Below are 21,076 nucleotides of genomic sequence, written 5' to 3'. Positions count from 1 at the left end.
TGAGTGTAGAAGCTTTTCAATATGGGAGGGGAAGAAAATCCATCATACTGCATTCTCCAAGAGCAATCTTTGCTTCAAAAACAGGAGCACCCAAGGGAACCGTTCCTATTAACAGACTTCATCTTAGGAGGAATACACAACTTGAAAGCTCAGATGAATCACACTGGAATACATTTTCATTAGTAGCTTGGTCTCAAGAAAAGGAACATGAGTGGCTTCTGTCTGAGAGAAAGAAGATCTATTAATATGTCCAGATCCCTTTATGCAGGGAAAGTAAACCTTTCTCATCTGAAAATTTGTACTTCATCACCTGAGTCCCTCTAAAGCCCTTTTCTCCATTTGCAGTTGCTTCATCAAGACTGCAGAGGTTAGACAACTCCACTGTTCGTACATACTCATGTTGACAAGCCACTCAAAGGAGGCAGCACTGACTTGCTGTGAGTAGTTTTCGTTGGCTGACAAAAACAAACTGCCAAAACAAACAAAAAAAAAAAGGAATCTACATAGACTAGAAATATACATGATGCTCTCTTTGGTAGGGCCTAGCAGTACAGAAGTGAAATAATAACCCCTTTGAATTTCTAGAGAGTACAAAGGCCTCTTCATAATGTAACTCTTAATCTAGGATTTTCTGTCACTCTCTGTCTGCTATGGTTTAAGACCTCTCTATTGGAGGCCTGTCACTATCTTATTTCACATCGATGCGTTGCTACCACCCTGGCTTCTACTTTTTAGGAGCATTTTATATTGATGCACATAGCATTTGATTGATGAGAGTTTGGCATTTACAGAATAAGACACTATTAAGTGAGTATTTTATATAGGGGAAGCTGAAATAGGCAAACAGTATTCTAGTAGGTATCCAGAGTCAAAATAGTAGCAGAGACAGGCAAATGACATGGAGGTGATTTCATATTAAAAAACAAAAATATAACTGAGAAAATTGAATTTCTGGTATGTTGTTTTTCATCAAAATGATTTATATTTGTTGAAATATATAGGAATTTTAAGTATATCAGATGTACAGCATAGGAACAAAGTGAAATAACTTTATAACAATGGTGGACAGAATAGAAAACCGTGCTGTATAATCATTAAGATATAAGGTATTTGTACTTGGAGAAATACTAGTTGATGGAACCTACTTCCAAAGTTTCATTAAAGAACAGTCCTAGTAAAACTGAGTTTTCCTAGAATATAAATGTCAAAGACATTTTTTAATCTACAACTCTACTAAAATAGTCTACCATGGATATGGATCAATATTTTGGGAAAATATTTTTTAGGGCAATATTTAGAAACAAATGTGTGCACAGGAATGGGGAGAGGAACAGCTCATCTTGTGCTGTTTATTCATTGCCTTGAACTAAAAGCTCCACCCGGTTTACTGATGGTCTTTGGGGCCTAATAGAGGAGCTGGTACGCTGCCTTATTTGGGTCACTATTTGAAGCTGCTGATGATAAAACAAAAGCTTTCAGATAAGAGATTTAATTTCAGAATGTAAAACCCTAACATTAAAAATTTCATTACAGTATACAATTAATAATTTGGCTAAATGAGGTTTTCCAAAATACCATTTATAATAGTTTCTACACATAATATAATAATTTACAAGGAACTGAATACATCACAGATTTACAAATGACTATTTAATATACTGAGTACTGCTTGCTTCTTAGCTCTTAACTGATGGGTAGAACTACTCTTTAACTATTTGCAATCCGTATTTTGTGCATGGCATTCTAGTCCTTATTTCCTAGCTTTTACCATTAAATGGGATAAACATATTTATTTCCAGTAAATTAATCCGGGACACCACTTTCTATTTTGAGGAACTGTCAGCACTTTTGTCATTATGTAATTCAGAAGATATTGGGTTGGCCAAAAAGTTCATCCTGCTTTTTCCGTAAGATCTTATGTAAGTGTATGTACATCTGCATGCACTCAGTCACATCCGACTTTGTGGTCCCATAGACTGTAACCTTCCAGGCTCCTCTGTCCCTGGAATTTTCCGGGCAAGGATACTGGAGCAGGCTGTCGTTTTCCCCTACTCCAGGGGAATTTTCGTGACCCAGGGATCAGGTCCACATCTCTTCTGTCTCCTGCACTGGCAGGAGTGTTCCTTACCACTAGCGCCACCTAGGAAGCCCCCACAAAACCTTATGGATGGAAAAGCCTAAATGAACTTTTTGGCCAATCCAATGTTAATATTTTTCTTGTGCTGGGATAGTAATTGTGATCTTTTCCTTATTATGACTGGAAAGAATCTGTGATGACACATCACTGACCCAGATTCTTTATGTCACTGATGATCACTATATTTTTGTCACTATTAAACAACAGTGTCTTTTGAAGACCATATAGAAGTTAGACTAGAGATCTCTTCCATGGAATAGGTCAGCTCAGTGTATTAATGAGCAAGCCGTACATTTTTCAAAAAGGACTGCTGACATTTTCTCTGAATATCTTTGTCTTAACTGCCATACTTTCCATGAAGTTGAGCACATCTTATTTTTGAAGCTTGCCTGCACAAAATTAGGAGCAAATATTAATTACATACAGCTATTGGTTAGCCCCAAGATAACCCCCTACTCATTATCTCTTAGGACAAAAGTGGGCAAGATGCATGGAAGTGCACCAAGAATAGCAGAGGGAGCTTTTCCAGTCTGGGATCTTTCAGTAAACTAATGTCCATTACACATTTTAGATGCCGTCTTTTCAGTCTACTCTGCCTAAAAGTGCACTACCGTCTACGAAGACAGCAGTGAAGACCTTTGTGAAGACTGAATTCTAAGGAAATAATCACAAGTAATGGTTCATTCACTGAAATGTGATTTTGGGGGGAGTCAGATATTAAGTTTGATTAGTTTACTACAACTATAAGAAAATGCTTAAGTCATTTGAATAATAAGCATCATCCACATCATAAATTCTGTACAACAGATGCTTTTATGAAATGGAGCCACTTGTTTTTTCATGTTTTATTGTAATATACTAGGCCTTTATGTATTACTGTGTATGTATTTCTTTTTAAATGTGTAAGTCTTATGTAAATGGATATAAATATGATTTTTTAAAAAATAAAATATATGGTTCATGGAGTCTTGAGTGCAAACATTTGACAATTCCAAGTACTGTTTGTATTTTACCATTCCACCATTTTTATAGTTTTTGAATTGTAACAGTCAAATCGGTATGTTTCCTGGAAGCACGCTTCATGCTTCCACATGGTTCTCCTTCAAGTCTGTCAATCCTTAAAGCTGAAAACCTGCCTCTGATCATGTAAAAAAGAATGATTTAACCTGGAACTGGAGCCAAAAATAGACCTTTAAAGGCAATCAGGGATGTCCTATATCTTTAGAAATAGCACTGTGATGGCTCGATCTCCTTTTCAATACAAAACAAAGCCAAACTGTTTACAAGAATCAAAGCAATTATTTAAAAAAAATTTATAAAGAAAAAACATTATCTTCTCTTGTTACCTGTGGACCAAGGAACAAAAACCTTCTTTACTAAGAACCACATGTTCATCCAAATATCCTGAACCGCCAGCCAGAAGCACTGTTCAGTGACTGTCAACCACTGCAGAGTCTGAGGTCATCTCCACTGGAAAAAACAAAATCCCCAGAAACCCTTCCTTTTTGTCAATGTAACAGGGCATTAGCCAGACTCATGTCTAATGTTATAAGCTTTTAGCCCAGAAGGCCTTGTTGGGACTTCCCTGAAGTCAGTCTTATCAGAGGAAATAACTGAAAGACAGAATGATTAACATATATAGTGTATAAAAGTATAGAAGAGTAATCTCTTCCCTGTGGCTTTATTTGGTGGTGTTAACTGTTGTTTATTCTTTGTTTATATGGGAGATTTCAAAGTAAAATCTATTTAATAATATCATTTATCTAACTGCTGATTTTCTGCTGCTTGATCTTATTAAGAGCAAGACCTGTCATTAGTAATTCTTTTTTTTTTGTATTTAATTTGCTATGTTTGCACGTACATTACATTTGTTTGGATGTCGATTTTTGTTTAACAGACTCAGTCAAAAGGTAATGGTAACAGAAAACCTCTCCATTGTCAATAAAAAAAGTACTTCCAGTTCTCTGTTTAAGCTTTGTTTTCTAGTCACATATAAAGACTTACTCAAACTATAATGAAAATCATTCTTTTCAGTGATTCTCAATCTAATATTTATCTACAAAAGTGAGGCTGCCACAAGAGGGTGCACTAAACTTGCTCATGAAAGTGATTTTAAATTTTCTAAAAATGCTGCTTGATTAGAAACGGGAAAGAGTTCATCTGAATATGGGGATCTTGACTTATAGAAATGAAATATAACATAGAAATTATGGTATCATAATAACAAACTAGATTTGTATCTACTGTTATGCATGACTTAATTGTGTAATAGTTTTTCCCCTTTAGAGATCACCTAGCAAGACATATTAATCATTCAGAATAGACTCTAATATACAGAGATATAAGAGATCCAGTTACTTACCTCAAAACCCATAAAAAAAAAACCCATAAAATATTCTTCAGTGTATAAGATCATTTGTGTCAGATTCTAAAACCCAATTAATTGATTAAGCTTAGAACCTTGGTTTTCTTGCTTTTAACCACCATCATCATGAATTTTTATGTTTTTAATAATCAGAACTTTTGCAAGTATAATTCCTATAAATAAAACTGCTTCTTAAATGTAAAACAGCTCTCATTTATATATACTTAGTACATTTTAAAAAGCAAACTAGCTTCATTAATTGGCACTTTTCTATAGATTTTTAAATACTTACATTTTAATTTTTCTAATACCTTACAGTAAAAACATTCTATGAAATGACAAAAGAAGATCATACAGAATTTATTTCAGCAAATTACATTTTTTAGTAACATTAGTGTTATTTTTAAAGACACATTTAATTCAAAGTATTTTAAATACTATCAAGTGAAAGTACCTTATAGTCAGTATTAAGATAGAAAATTCCTTTTTTTCCTTCAATATTTAAGCAATCTGATGACTGTATCTTTCTTGCCCCACATTCAGTCTTGTGAGAATAACAGTACTTTCTCTGACCCTGCGAAGGAGATCAATTTCCTCAACCAGATACAAGAAAACATTACTTGCCCGGTCTTGTGCAATGTTTTCCAATCCCACTCAATGGGAAAATAACTCAAGCCTGCTTGCTGAAGTGTCTTCTCCAGGAAAAATGTGCAAGAGGATCAAAGACAATCTTTACACAATTCTTGGATCTGCCTGAGCTTATACCTCACAAATGAACTAATAAAGAACGTGCCATTTCAAATTAACTGAATTTTATATGAAAAACAAGGCAATACATCTTAATGCTAAGACATTAAAAAGTGTATTATTTGTTAAGATTACAGTTGTGACAATAGATAAAACGTACCGAAGAGAAGAGACAGTTTAAGGAACCTAACAGCTTCAAATTATAAATTGAATATCTATCTAATCAGTTTAGTTCAGGCTTCTAAAATAAAGGGAACAATTAGATGAATATATTTTTTCAGGGGTAACAATCAAAAAGTCAATTTTAGCAAATGACAATTTACTTTGAGAAGCCATTTGTTTTATAGTGTATGATCCAAAAACTCATAACATTTTCAGAATGTCTTCATACAATTTGTAAGCAATTTTTATGGAACAAACAAGTAAATAAGCTCACCTATTGTCTCTCATATATATTTCTTCATATGTTACCAGACTTTTATGTTAGGACAATTGCTCTTAAAATAACGTTACTGATGGACTGAAAGATTGAGGAATACTTTGAGAACTGTCAAAGACCCAATAGGTATGGCTTTTCTTTTCTTTTTTTTTTAGTTTGAATGTATTCTTTAACAACTGATAACCATGTAGAACCCTAAGTAAACCAAATATTTAATTATCTGTATATACTCTGGTTAATTGGCACAAAGACTCATTTCTAGTTATTTTTTAATGCTCAATAATTTTACAAAAGTTTAAATAGAAAGATGTGCTTTGGATGTGACAACTTTTTTTCAGTGAGTTATTTTAAAATGAGAGATTTCACATAAAATCTGGAATTTTGGTTTCTCTTAAAACTCCTCCTGGTCTTTAGCATATGTACAATGTAAAAAATTTTACATTTCTTCCTTAAGAGCTTTCCTTGACAGTTTACCCATTTCTACATCATTTCCTTTTTTCCAAAAGAAGTTGAGATCATTACAAAGCATATAGTCAACTCTGAACCTGAAAGGGTAAGAGGGGCTGCAGAGAGGCCTCATCTGCATGACTAAGAAGAGATTGGATTGGATTAACCGACCTCTCTGCTGTCTACCAGGCCTGTGACCGCCCTTGACTAAGGACACAGGGCTGAAGAGAGCTGCACCTTTGTACCCAGCGTTCCCTCAGGATGTGTGAGGAGACAAATTCTCCTACCTAGAAAATCCTGTCTCAATGCTTATCTGGAACTTCCCATTTCACCCATTTAAAATAACCAAGCCTGTGGGCATCTCAAGAATATTCAAAGATAATCAGAACTTCTATAAGAAAATAATAACTGTTTTCTGACTTCAACTTGAGGTTTAGGTCTTGGATCAAAGCTGCAGAGTCCTAATTTCAGGAAGAGGCTCGATATTAGTGTCATTTTTTTGGTGGGGGGTGGGGGTTACAATTTATAAAAATCACACATTGGGTATATTTTTCTTAAATGGAAGTTCTGGAAAATCTATATAATGAGTATGGTCCAGGCAACTGCTGACAGTGCTCACTGGGCTCAGACAGAATGCACAGGTCTTACCAGTCTTCAAGTACATTTTTTTAGACTAAGCCCTACAATTTACATTTCAGTTTGCATGTTATTTCTATTTCAATATTTATTTCTGGGAAGTAATTCTAAAAACTTACTCCAATTAGAAAAGTGACTCAAAAAAGAAGAAAAAAAGTCATGAAGCCTGCTTCAGCATGTCTTCTATGTGCCCAAAAATTCCAGGATCTTCAATTGTAGGAGACACCTAGAAAGATTAGAGTCCGATGAAAGTGCTTTCATGAACCCCTGCCACTCTCTATACAGTTAAGCAGTTCAATGCAATTTTGTATTCCGTATTATCATATACACATGGAAAGGTTCAAAAACAGCAAACTTGAACCTAATATTTTAAAATGGCTTCCCTGGTGGCTTGGACAGTAAAGAATCTGCCTGCAAAGCAGGAGACCTGGGCTCGATCCCTGGGTCAGGAAGATCCCCTGAAGAAGGGAATGGCAACCCACTCCCTGGAGTGGGATTCTTCCCTGGAGAATCCCATGGACATGAGAGCCTGCTGGGCTACAGTCCATGCAGTGGCAAAGAGTCGAAATGACGGAGTGATTCACATTTTAACAGTAAAATAAACGGTTCAGTTAGAAAACTGTCAGTCCTACATGCACTGTGCCTGGTCGCTCAGTCATGTCTGTTTTCAGTCCTAAATGGCACTTTCTTTATCAGTCTTTCAATGAGCCTCCATAGAAAGATTTTTTTTTTTTTTTTTGCTTTGCCCATACAACCACTCTTTATTGTTGTATCACTTTTTACAAAATTTTTATGATTAAAAATATGTATATCTATGCATATATAATGTGCTAAATTAAAAGAATGCATATGCTTGAATCAGCTTAAATACCCTAAAATAATTTTCACTCAAAGCAGGAAAGATAATGAGCATATATATCAAGTTAGAACTGTTAAAATATCTATAACCAGTCTCAAGTGTTTGCTTTCTCACTAAGTTACTATCGACTGCAATGAAGCAAAATTTATCCTTAATTTAATAAGACTGAGTTTCCACAAGTTTGTTTGAAATTAACTGACATATTCACTAATATTTTATTAAATAATAAAAATATTTTAAATATTTTTACTTAAAAAATAAAAATTTTTTAATTAAAAAATATTTCACATACTGGTTCTTATAATCAAAGAATATGATCTTAACGTGTTTCCTCCAAAACCTCATTCCTACAGACAGAATGGCTATGCAATCTCCTCCTTAACTTTACTATTTTTTAGGAATATAATTCATGATTGAGAACCATTTAAAGAGTTTTGTTGACACAAAAGAAATGGGGGAAAACATTTCAGAATGAAGCACTAAACATCCTTGATAATTTACCTTATATGGCTTGCCATTGACAAGGGCAGAGAGAGCTGAGCGGGGAATTTTGCCAGATCTGGTTTTGGGTAACTGTTTGACAAACACCGCTTTCCGAAAAGCAGCCACGGGACCAATGCTCTGTCTAACGTGTTTCACAATTTCTTCTAAAACTTGTTCCTCTGTTGTATTTATATCTAGGGAGAAAGTTCAGATGGTAAGCTCTGAATTAACCTTAATCATTCAGGGCCCAAACAGTCAGGGAGGACAAAGACAACTTACCTTTCTTCAACACACAGAGGGCTAATGGGATATGACCTTTCAAAGAATCTTCCTTCCCAACAACAGCACAGTCGGCCACAATGCCAAGGGAAAGGATAGACTGTAATTTAAAAAAGCATTCATTTAGATATCTATACACATATATATGCAGTATATATAATTTCAATTGGGGAAAAAAATATGTGACAGGGAACTTAAAAACCCAGAGCTGTCTCTGTGAAAATGACTATCAATTCACTATTCATATCTTTATGACTGAGGTGAATGGTTAAGATCCCCATGTAGTCACTCACTAAAGACTGGCAGTAATTAAGACAAATTGCTTTAGCTTACCTGGAAAGTAAGGGAATGATTTCTTCATCTCAGTTTATTAATGAAGTCAGGGAAACTATGCAATGGATACCACTTGGGAACAAATTGCAATGGGCCTTGGAAAACAGGTGGCCTTATGGCGATTTGACTTTAGGGCTGGCTACCAGAAGAACCCCAAATCATGAATAAACAGTGACTTTATTTCTCTTCTTGAGTGCCCACCTATCCAGAGAGGATTTTCCAAGAAGTGGCAACCTACTCCAGTATTCTTGCCTGAAGAATCCCCATGGACAGAGGAGCCTGGTGGGCTACAGTCCATGGGGTTGCAAAGAGTTGGACTCAACTGAGTGACAAAACCCAGCACAAACTCTAAACGCCGTAAAGAGTAAAGCAATTTCTATCTGGAATCATGAGAACCCACAGAATAGAGTAACCACATGAAATACAGGCGCTCAGGATTAAAAAAAAAAAAAAAATTCTGCTGTGATGGGACCTTTAAAAATGAATGTTCAAAAACTTCTTTTCCATGAGATTAATATACATTTCTTACGACTTCTCCCCTGTGGGAAGCGACTGGTGCCCATCGAAGGCTGAGTTTTCAAGGAAGGTTTTCCCACACTCACTACATCTATAGGGCTTCTCTCCTAGATGAGTTGTGTGATATACATTTCAGTGACTCCAAACCCTCAATGGCTGGAGAAAACAGTAAGCAAACTTGTAACCAAGGGTTGGTGTGGCAGTTCGCATTCTTTCTTCAGCAAACATTTACGAATACCTCCTAACCTCTAACCCCCTATATTGCAGTAGGCTTGGTGGTGAGCAAAAATAGGCTGGGTACTGTCTTAATACTACTTGCAGTTTAGAAAGGAAGGCTTCCCAGGTGGCGCTAGTGGTAAAGAACCCCTCATGCCAATGCAGAAGAAGGAGGAGAACTGGGTTCAATCCCTGGGTCAGGAAGATCCCCCGAGAAGGGAATGGCAACCCAATCCAGGATTCTTGCATGGGAAATCGCAGGACAGAGGCACCTGGGGGCTACAGCCCATGGGATCACAAAGAGCTGGACAAGACCAAGCAACTGAGCAGGCAGGGTGATTAGACCAAGAGGATGGCGGGGCTAAAGCCCAAGGGAAGCGCTGGGCATGTACCATTCAAATATAAAGGAGATGAGTGTGGCTGGAAGTTCAGTTCAGTTCAGTCACCTAGTCATGTCCGACTCTTTGCGACCCCATGAACTGCAGCACGCCAGGCATCCCTGTCCATCACCAACTCCGGAGTTTACTCAGATTCAAGTCCACTGAGTCGGTGATGCCATCCAACCATCTCATCCTCTGTCAACCCCTTCTCCTCCCGCCTTCAATCTTTCCCAGCATCAGGGTCTTTTCAAATGAGTCATCTCTTCACATCAGGTGGCCAAAGTAATGGAGTTTCAGCTTTAGCATCAGTCTTTCAATCAGTATTCAGGACTGATCTCCTTTAGGATGGACTGGTTGGATCTCCTTGCAGTCCAAGGGACTCTCAAGAGTCTTCTCCAACACCACAGTTCAAAAGCATCAATTCTTCGGTGCTCAGGTTTCTTTATAGTCCAACTCTCACATCCATACATGACCACTGGAAAAACCAAGGCTTTGACTAGATGGACCTCTGTTGGCAAAGTAATATCTCTGCTTTTTAACATGCTGTCTAGGTTGGTCACAGTTTTTCTTCCAAGGAGCAAGCATCTTTTAATTTCATGGCTGCAGTCACCATCTGCAGTGATTTTGGAGCTCAAAAAAATAGTCTGACACTGTTTCCATTGTTTCCCCACCTATTTGCCATGAAGTGATGGGACTGGATGCCATGATCTTAGTTTTCTGAATGTTGAGCTTTAAGCCAACTTTTTCACTCTCCTCTTTCACCTTCATCAAGAAGCTCTTTAGTTCCTCTTCACTTTCTGCCATAACGGTGGTGTCATCTGCATATCTGAGGTTATTGATATTTCTCCCGGCAATCTTGATTCCAGCTTGTGCTTCTTCCGGACCAGCGTTTCTCATGATGTACTCTGCATATAAGTTAAATAAGCAGGGTGACAATATACAGCCTTGATGTACTCCTTTCCCTATATGGAACCAGTCTGTTGTTCCATGTCCAGTTCTAACTGTTGCCTCCTGACCTGCATACAGGTTTCTCAAGAGGTGGGTCAGGTGGTCTGGTATTCCCATCTCTTTCAGAATTTTCCACAGTTTGTTGTGATGCACACAGTCAAAGGCTTTGGCATAGTCAGTAAAGCAGAAGTAGATGTTTTTCTGGAACTCTCTTGCTTTTTCGATGACCTGGTGGATGTCAGCAGTTTGGTCTCTGGAAAGCCTAGAGCAAAAGTGAGGATGGTGGGAGAGGAAACGCAGCTACAGAGGCAGGAAAAGGGCTGTGCCTGGGAAGGATTTTCTTATTTTAGTAGCATTGTCTGTGTTCATTCACCTCTGACTCTTTGCAACCCCTGGCACTGTAGCCCTCCAGGTTCCTCTGTCCATGGGGTTGCCCAGGCATGGGTTGCCATGCCCTCCTCCAGGGGATCTTCCTGTCCTAGGGATCAAACCCCTGTCCCCCGAGTCTCCTGCATTGCAGGCGGGCTCTTTTCTGAGCCAGTGGGGTTTCCCTTTAGTAGCTTTGGAAGGTGGTAAAGCACTTTCAGGAGGTAAGGAGGCTATGCAAGATCAGAATGGATTTTTAAAAGACTTTGGTTTTTTTCAGAATAGTTTTAGATGCATAGCAAAACTGAGCAGAAAGTCCTGAGTTCCCATGTATCTCCTTTCCCATTTACACACAACCTCCTCGTCAGCAAAATCCCTCACCAGAGCAGTTCAGTCATTACAGGGGGGGAGCCAACACCAACACCACTATCACCCCACTCCAGAGCTGACATCGGGCTTGGTGTACACTTCGTGGGTTTTATGCCACATAGCCATGATTACAGTATCCTACTGAGTACATTCACTGCCCTAAAAATCCCATGTTCCGCCTCTTCATCCCTCACTTCTCTATAACTCCTGGCAACCGCTGATCTTTTTTACTGTCTCTAAAGTTCTTATCCGGAACATTAATATATTTGGAACCGTACAATACGTAGCCTTTACCGATTGGCTTCTTTCACTTCAGCATGGATTCTGAAAAACACAGACTTACTTTGGTCTCATCGTGAAGAATAAACAAAGGGTGTTGAGTGGGGGCGCCATAGTTTACACAGGGCAGACCCCAGAGAGGCTGTAAGAGTAGGCTGAGGTCATAGGAGGGGGTATAAAAAGATCCAGGGTTTTTTTAGAGGTAAAATGGACAAAATTTGATGATAAATGGGATATGAAGCAAGAAGTCAGAGGGGTTAAAGACGATTCTGTGGCTTTGGCTTGAATAGCTGGTGTCATTTTCTAAGCCAGAAAATGCTAGTGGAGGGCTAAGCTTGGGAGGAAAAATCATGTGTTAAGTCTTGGAAATATTCCATCTGAAGTACTTTTAAAGATATCCAAGTTGAGGCAGTTGGGTCTGAAGAGAGTCTTTACCTTAAAATGTGTATCTGAATGCAATTAATGATCATGAAAGCTATGGACATGGATGAGATTATTTGGGGACAAAGAAGGGAGAAAAAAGGGCAAAAGCCTAAAAGAACTCTGATATCTAATGACTGTATGAAGAAGGAAAGGCTGACAAACTCAATTAAAAAGTTACATTCAGAGAGGGAAGAGAAGAACCAACAAAACTTGACATGCCACTAAAAATCCCTAACTTTCCACAGAAAAAAGTTAAAAATTAGTCCAAGCCAAAAATGAGCTTTCTCTTCTCCATACTCCTAGAAGCCTCGATGAACTGCTAGAATGTTTGATACAAGCCCAGTGGACTGTTACACACTGCCCCTAATTAAGCATGCAAATCAGCATTTCCCATATCCTATCACTAGCATCAATTGTGAGATAATTCAGTGGTGAGGCTTGCCATCCATATAGTTTTTAACTCCTACAGTGCTCTGGATAGTATGAGTTAAATAAATGATTTTTACACTATTGTTTTATTAACTTCATTGCTAAGGTAAATGTGTCCACACCCTCTCCTTCAGTTGGTACAGACTCAAAAGCTTCTGCAAAACACACTATGCAGATGATAAAATACCACCTTCTCTCACCGCTTCAGCATGAACTCTGAAAATGTTTCTAACAGCTTTCCCATTTGTTAAGGTCTTATTTAGTTTTCAGTCCATATGTTAAGAGTAGAGACACATTTTACTGCGAGAGTTTTGTTTGGGCAGTTCGTATTGACAGTCGCCGATCATGGAAGACAATACCCTCTCGATAGCACGGAGGACACTGACTTGCTAGGTTCAATTGAAGACATTCATCCCAATTTAAGACTCCCTTCGTCAATAGAGAAAAATAATTTAACCTAGCTAGCCAGAGTTTTAATTGTCAAAAACTCACTTACTGAAGTGTTCACTGGTGCTTCTATACCTGAGTTTTTAAAGTTTTAGTTTAAATCACTGTTTAAAAAATTATACATCCAGATATTTTGTCACCTATCCAGTATGACTGTGATTCTAACTGAACTGAACAACAAAAACTTCTAATGTGCTATTATTTCACCTTGTTATTTTAATTTCCATCCTCAGTTGCAGTGTTTTTAGAATAGGATGGGAAAATGCTGACTGGTTTTTCTATAAGGGCTGAGAGTATTTTAAAATCAGAAGTAATATATAACACAATTGTAGTATCAAAGCGTCCTGTTTTTGCAGACTGAGGACAAAGTCTTAAAAATCTGTGACAAACATGTCGTTTTCCAGAATTCCACATCATCGGTAAATAAAGTTCATTATAGTGGATAAAACATTATATTAATCTATCAGTGCTAAAAAGATGCCATACAGGCAGGAGGCAGCTTTCTATGCTGGCTCCACAAACAGTATTTGCATGCCAAATAATGATTTCAACAACTGACTCGTTAAAAAGAAAAGCATCAAAATATGTCTTGGCAACATTTAAGAGACAGAAGCCAACCAAATGTCCTAAAGAGGGGGAAAAATCAAAAGCCACATTCATATATTCCCTCCATATAAAATCCATGAAGCATCTGTAGTGATCTGGCACTCCAGTACCCAAAATGCGATACAATTTAAAAGGTGATTGTTTCGCCCAAGGTGAGCACATAAATGCTATGGTAACAAATGGTCTTTCTTTGTTTCTGGGGTACTGCCATTTTTGTGTAAATTTTAATGAATTTTAGGGTTTTAGTTGGCTAAATTACACAGGTTTCTCAATTATGCTTTAGATAATTTTAGAAAAATTAGTTTAAATCAAGCACCCTGGTAAGATGCAAGGAGCCACTCTTCAGTGGAAGATTGTCTCTGCAGTAGGAAAAGGAGGAATATTGTTTTCTTTGCTCTGATACTGAAGTGATCTAGAAAACTGTCAGCTTCCACATCTTCATCAATATTCACATCAGTGCCTAGAAAAATATTCAGCAATTTCACAACTATTTAAATCAATATTCCTTTAATATTGGGTGGAAATGAAATTGCATGGCATCTTTGTTGAATGCATCCTTTATAGAAATGTATCCAATCTTGATGAAATCATTCCTAAAATAGCAAACAAAATAGCTAACTTGGAAAAACAAACAGTGACAGTGTGATCAGAAGAAAGGGCAAATTTTATGTGAATGCTCCCCTAGGCTTTGAAAGTGAGTGTTAGTCGCTGGGTCATGTCCAACTCTGTGATTCCATGGACTGTAGCCCGCCAGGCTTCTCTCCCCATGGGATCCTCCAGGCAAGAATACTGGAGTGGGTAGTCATTCCCTTCTCCAGGGGATCCTCTGGACCCAAGGATCAAACCTGGGTCTCCTGAATGGCAGGCAGATTCGTTACCGTCTGAGCCACTAGGGAAGCGCTAGGCTTTAAATACAGTATTTTAATACCAGATTTCCAAGTTCCCAAGGATACTCCTAGGATTCTTTAACAAACTAAAACTTAAGTTACAAGCAAAAGAATGAAATCAGGGAGCCCAATTTGCTCCCTGCAGATGTCTTTGCATGAAAAGATCTGCTCTCAAAAATAAAAGAGAGCTAAGCAGAAGGACCACACTGACTCCTAGTAATTTGGGCTCACAAGACCTGAACTAGGTTCAGAACACAACTTTTTTAAGAATACCCTGAACTTCCACCAAAAGTCCCTACTGTCCAGCTAGATGCTAGGCTTTCAAAGATCAACTGTTCAAAACAGATTTGCTTATTACTTAATATCTATAGAAGGCATGCATTGAGATCTGCAAGAATAATGTCCTCTTAAATTTCTAAAAGCCATCCTAGAATTCTCTTTTCTTATGGTGGGGCTTCCCTGGTGGCTCAGTGGTAAAGAATTCGCCTGTAATACAGGAGACGCAGGTCCGATCCCTGTGTCAGGACGATCCCCTGGAGGAAATCCCACTCCAGTATTCCTGTCTAGGAAATCCCATGGACCAAGGAGCCTGGCAGACTTAACAGTGCATGGAGTCACAGGAAAGTAGGACATGACTTAGTGACTAAACAACAATGTTGAGAAGAGAAAGACACATATTAATAGTTTCCTGATATATTTTTGATATAGTCATTTTAGTAGAATTTCTCTTTGATTTAGTCTTATATAAGGTAATAAACTGTCAAATGGTACTATGGGAAATTAAAAAAGCTCAGATATTTTCACTGTATATAAAAACAATAGTATTTTTATTTCTACAAGTAATACTCCCAGCAGATTAGGACACTCAAGTCCTATTTCAAAAAATTAGAGTAGAATACAGTATTCATTGCTGAGAATCCTGAAAAAGCATTTAAGGATAAAATTTGGGGCACTGTAGTAAAAGCTGGTGATGTCATCAATATAAACATCTCATACACATTATTATCAATTTGTTAAGCAATTTTTCTAGGGGCCAGGAAAAGGCCAGTAAAAATATTGGCTCACAACCCTCTAATAGATTCTAATATGGAGAAGACAAACTTGATATGAATTAAGATATTATTAATAATTTCCTTATTAGACATAAATATGCAGTAAAGAGAATTATTTCATTCATATGAAGGGAGACATGCATCCCAAGAAGGCTTAACCCTGAGAGCTGTCCTGTTGTGAGCTATAAGTACTCTTAAGACCCACTGGCAAAATTATTAGATGCCATGGGTCCTGTCCTTTTTTTTTCAATTTTGCTATTTTTAACTGCCTATCTTCTGCTTGCCTCACTCTGGTGTTACATACAGTGAGAAGCATGTCAGTAGAAACATATCAAACACAATATATATTTGAATAAGTTCGCATTTTTCATTCTAAAATAAAAGAACTAAGAATTTCGACTGATAAGAGTTACGCATATGTAAGCTCTGTATTTTGATCAGCTGAGTCTGGCAGAAATGCAGGTGAATACTGGAGGTAATCTGTGAGTAAGAAATTAAAAGTTCATGCACCTGGAACCAGCTTTTGTCAACACGCCAAAATACATGAAGCGTAAACTTCAATTTCAGGTTATCACAAAATTCACAGTTGGTTAAAAACAAGACAATATTATAATAGCAGGTAAAAGTTACATGTTCCAAAATATGTTATAAAATTATTTCCTTTTACTCAAATAATATCACACTGACTGTCACTAAGGGGAAAGAAGGCCTACATGACAAGTAGTGTTAAGTCATTAAGTCTGAGCTGAAGTATAACCTTTAGAGAAAGTGATCATCTTTTAAGTAGAGAAAGGAGAACTAAAATATGTTTCTGCATACTCTGATCATACTGCATCATCAATCATACTATGTTAAGCATTTTCTTTCATCTATATGGCAGTGTTCCCCATTTCATTCAAAACTTAGTACGGGTTTGGCTTCAAAATAATGGAGTAGATACATTCCACCCTATCACTTCCACTACTTGCAATGGAATACTCTGGGCCATAATTTGTGGAAGAAGACTCCATCGGAACTTGAGAGGCAACCCGGTGGTTGAGTCCCCTGTTTTCTGCCTGCTCAGAAGCTTTTGGGTTTTGTTGTGGTTACGGTTTGTTGGTTTTGCCTCCTATATATCCTGGTTGGGTTCTACAGCAGTCCAAAATATGGATAATTGCAGACAGAAAAAGCCCTAGAAATGCTTGCAGCGTCTACCCAGAGGTATAGGAAAAGGAGCAAAGCAGCTGGGGAACAGAATCATTTGGCTTTTATCCTCCCTACTCCAACCCCGATGGCCACCAACCAAGAAGTGGTGCCCCTCTTCCTTCCTGTAGAGATGTAGTGACCTTGGAGACGCTCCATGCCTCTCACCACAAATCCGTGGCCTTCCCCTTCTCCACCATCACTATGCAGCAGATCCTGGGGCTGGAGCCTCAGGCGCTCCCCTATCCTACACCACGAGACCCTGGGAAGATCCGGTATCAGTTGCCCTCCCCACTAGTGAACATCCAGTCCCCGAGAGTGGGTCCCTATTGATCCCTTTGTCCTATGCTAGGCAAGTGCCAGCAAAGAGACGAATTCCTTCCTCCCCTCAGGGACACTCTGCAGGACTGAACCCTGGGAGGGCTGCCAGGAGGCTGAAGCCCTGACTTTATACTGAGTAGAACAGTAAGAGCCCTGAGAACCAAAAGGAGAATGTCGCGGAGAGAAAGGAGCTAAAACAGGGATACTTTAAATCCGAGTATGATGTCTTGAGCCTACTCCCAAAATTGTGCATGCATGAATCCCACCAGAATCAGCACAACAAAAATTCTGAGCATGTGAGTTTCAGATTGGCCTCTGGGAGAAAGACACAGTGAGATGGACCAGAATAGCACTGTAAAGGCTTTGAAAACAAGACTGACCCTGGAACCACAATCCACAGAAAGTGAGTAAGGAATTGTGGTCTGATCTGAACTGGGCTGACCATCTGCTAAAAGAAACAATCACAAGAACATAAATCCAGATGACTTTAAAAGGATCCAGAATATCATAATGTAAAATTACGGGACATAAAAAGAATTCGGAAAACCTAAACACCTCAGGAAAGGAGTATTTCAAGGCTGTATACTGTCAGTTTGAGTAAACTCCAGGAGTTGGTGATGGACAAGGAGGCCTGGTGTGCTGCGATTCATGGGGTCGCAAAGAGTCGGACACGACTGAGCGACTGAACTGAACTGAACTGAACTGATACTGTCACCCTGCTTATTTAACTTCTATGCAGAGTACATCATGAAAAACACTGGGCTGAATGAAGCACAAGCTAGAATCAAGATTGCTGAGAGAAATATCAATAACCTCAGAAATGCAGATGACACCACCCTTATGGCACAAAGTGAAGAAGAACTAAAGAGCCTCTTGACTAAAGTGAAAGAGGAGAGTGAAAAAGTTGGCTTAAGGCTCAACATTTAGAAAACTAAGATCATGGCATCTGGTCCCATCACTTCATGGCAAATAGATCGGAAAACAGTGGAAACAATGACAGAGTATATTTCTGGGCTCCAAAATCACTGCAGATGATGACTGCAGCCATGAACTTAAAAGATTTTTGCTCCTTGGAAGAAAAGCTATGACCAACCTAGACAGCATATTAAAAAGCAGAGACATTACTTTCACAGCAAAGGTCCATATAGTCAGAGCTATGGATTTTCCAGTAGTCGTGTCACATGATGGATGTGAGAGTTGGATTGTAAAAAAGGCTGAGTGCCAAAGAAATTATGCTTTTGAATTGTGTTGTCAGAGAAGATTGTTGAGAGTCCCTTGGACTGCAAGGAGATCCAACCAGTCCATCCTAAAGGAAATCAGTCCTGAATATACATTGGAAGGACAGATTCTAAAGTTGAAACTCCAATACTTTGGCCACCTGATGTGAAAAACTGGCTATCTGAAAAGACCCTAATGCTGGGAAAGACTCAAGGTGGGAGGAGAAGGGGACAACAGAGGATGAGATGGTTGGATGGCATCACTGACTCAATGGACATGAGTTTAAGTAAACTCTGGGAGTTGATGATGGACAGGGTGGCCTGGCATTCTGCAGTCCATGGGGCCACAAAGACTCAGACACGACTGAGCAACTGAACTGAACTGAGCTTCTTTAAAAAAAGAAAATAACACCTCTTTAAAAAAGATGCTCAACAAATGCCAAACCCAAGATGATCCAAGTATTAGAAATACCAGATAAAAATTTTAATGTAGCTATTGTATCTGTAGGGCAATGTTCCCCAACCATTATGGCACCAGCGACCGGTTCATGGAAGCCAATTTTTCAATGGAACAGGGGCGGGGGAGAGGGGCGATGGTTTCAGGATGATTCAAGCAGATGGCATTTGTTGTGCACTTTATTTCTATTATGATTACATCAGCTCCACCTCAGATCATCAGGCATTAGATCCTGGAGGCTGGGGACCCCTCCAGTGCAGGGAAATAAAACTTTTCTAGATTTCTCGTTGCTCCTATAAAAAACCTAGCCTTCTGAGACTCTTCAAATGCTTTGAGAATTTGATCAATAGCTGTTGGTTTAGTTAATTGCTCTGATATGATAGGATAACAAAATTTTCTAATTTTCCTGGGCTATACAATGCTTACAGCCTAGACGAGATCCCTGGGGCTTTCCAGGTGGCACTAGTGGTAAAGAACCCATCTGCCAATGCAGGAGACTTAAGAGATGCTGGTTTATCCCTGGGTCAGGAAGATCCCCTGGAGGAGGAAATGCCACCTCACTCCAATATTTTTTGACAGGAGAATCCCACAGACAGAGGAGCCTCATGGGAACCAGTCCATAGGGTCAAAAGGACAGACTGAAGCAACTTTGCAAGCAAGCACAGACTAGATCCCTAGGTTAAACTCATAAGGTGCCAAGGAGACTGGCTCACTATCTTCCTTGGCATTTACATGTCAAAAAAGACAGTTTTAGAAGTTGGAAACATTGCTAGGTTATAAAAGTTAAGACACACAGGGCTATCTGCCTCCTGGAGAGATGTTATGTACATATCAAAGAGCTGGAGTTTGGATTCAGGCCATTATGTTACCAAGAAGACCTCTTTAGGAGGAGTGAAAGACAGTTGCCTCCTGCCTCTTTATAAGCAGAGAAAAGTTATTTTCCTTGTCTCTCATCTATAGTGTGTCTGGCTACTTATGTAGAGAAATTTCCCATTGACTCTTGTTGGGTCACCTAGGGATAAGACCTAGAGAAAGAGAGCAGAAAAAGAAATCTGTTTTTGACCCAGAACATCACATCTACATATTAAGGGTAAAATTAACAAAGATAAAATTAACAAAGATAAAAATTAACAAACAAAAATAAACAAATAAAAATTAACAAAGCAGCATGGCCCAAAAGTATGGGCAAGCACCCTTGGAATGAAGGGAGAGGTTCTCAGCAAAGAAATGGAAGTTACAAAAAGCAACCAAATGACCTACAAGAAGGGACAGGGGTTTCCCTGGTGGTGCGGGGATAAGAATCCGCCTGCGACGCAGGGGACCTGGGTTCCATCCCTGGTCTGGGCAAGATTCCACATGCGGCAGAGCAACCAAGTCCGTGGGCTACAACTCCTAAGTCCCCATGCCCGGAGTCCGTGCTCTGCGACAACAGAAGCCCCAGCACGGCAGCAAGGAGTGGCCCCTGCCTGCCCCGATTAGAGAAGGCCCCCGTGCCTCAGTGATGGCTCAGTGCAGCCAAAAGTAAATAAATAACTTAAAAAAAAAAAAACAGGAAACAAAAGGGAGAAAATATACCATGAAGGAAATAAAAAGAGAAAAGTAAAAAGGAAGGCAATAATAAACCTGGAGACATAAATATATCAATACTTCATTTAAATGTAAATGGTCTTAAAAGCATCAGTTAAGAGATATAAATTGTAAAATTGGATTAAAATGAAAACTAAGCCCAACTATATGTTATCTGCAAGAAGGTCACAGGAAATATAATAATCTATAAATATAAAAACAGAAAAGATAAACAATACTAACATTATTAAAAAAAAAGTTTACTACACAGCAGTTGACTTCAGATCAAGAAAAATTACTGTAATTTTTAAAAAATCAATATATTAAAACAATAATATACTGCAAATAAAGCTTATCCCAAGCAGTGCAAGATTGGTTCAACAGTTAAAAATTAATTAATGTGATTCAGCATATTAATAGGCTTAAAAAGAAAACCCACAAAATCATATCAATAGAGGCAGAAAAAGCATTTGACAAAATCTAACATTCATTCAAGATAAGAAAAAACCTAGCAAATCAGGAATAGTAGGAAATTTCCTCATTTGATAAAGGTCATCTTTAGAAACACCTACAGATAACATCACTCTTAATGGTAAGAGAGTGAATGCTTTTAGCTTAAAATCAGGAAAAAGACAAGGGTAACTGCCACTATCACTCTTACTCAATGTTATACTGGAGGTTCAAGCCAGT

At 38.5% G+C, this 21,076-nt stretch overlaps 2 protein-coding genes across 7 annotated transcripts in view; one reads left to right on the top strand and one right to left on the bottom strand.

Annotated features, from left to right (window-relative positions):
- PPFIA2 (PTPRF interacting protein alpha 2) overlaps positions 1 to 4,717 on the top strand; it is a 329,308-nt gene extending 324,591 nt beyond the window's left edge. For 4 of the 6 annotated variants that reach the window (XM_061125256.1, XM_061125246.1, XM_061125237.1 and 1 more), the window contains one exon: positions 346 to 2,576. In XM_061125256.1, the coding sequence (XP_060981239.1) occupies positions 346 to 404 (59 nt within the window). In that variant the 3' untranslated portion in view covers positions 405 to 2,576. Of the gene's footprint in view, positions 1 to 345; positions 2,577 to 2,607 lie in introns of those variants that run through there. The other 2 variants (XM_061125227.1, XM_061125217.1) reach the window with 2 other exon arrangements.
- A 628-nt stretch (positions 4,718 to 5,345) lies between these two features.
- ACSS3 (acyl-CoA synthetase short chain family member 3) overlaps positions 5,346 to 21,076 on the bottom strand; it is a 166,167-nt gene continuing 150,436 nt past the window's right edge. Inside the window, exons 14-16 of the mRNA XM_061125269.1 lie at positions 8,393 to 8,492; positions 8,132 to 8,307; positions 5,346 to 6,997 (exon numbers count right to left, since the gene is read on the bottom strand). Of these exons, the coding sequence (XP_060981252.1) occupies positions 6,929 to 6,997; positions 8,132 to 8,307; positions 8,393 to 8,492 (345 nt within the window). The 3' untranslated portion in view covers positions 5,346 to 6,928. The remainder of the gene's footprint in view (positions 6,998 to 8,131; positions 8,308 to 8,392; positions 8,493 to 21,076) is intronic.

Source organism: Dama dama, chromosome 3 (genome assembly GCF_033118175.1).
Source record: "Dama dama isolate Ldn47 chromosome 3, ASM3311817v1, whole genome shotgun sequence".
Lineage (NCBI taxonomy): Eukaryota > Metazoa > Chordata > Mammalia > Artiodactyla > Cervidae > Dama > Dama dama.
The sequence above is the reverse complement of the archived record's forward strand: the minus strand, read 5'-3'. Positions and strand labels throughout refer to the sequence as shown.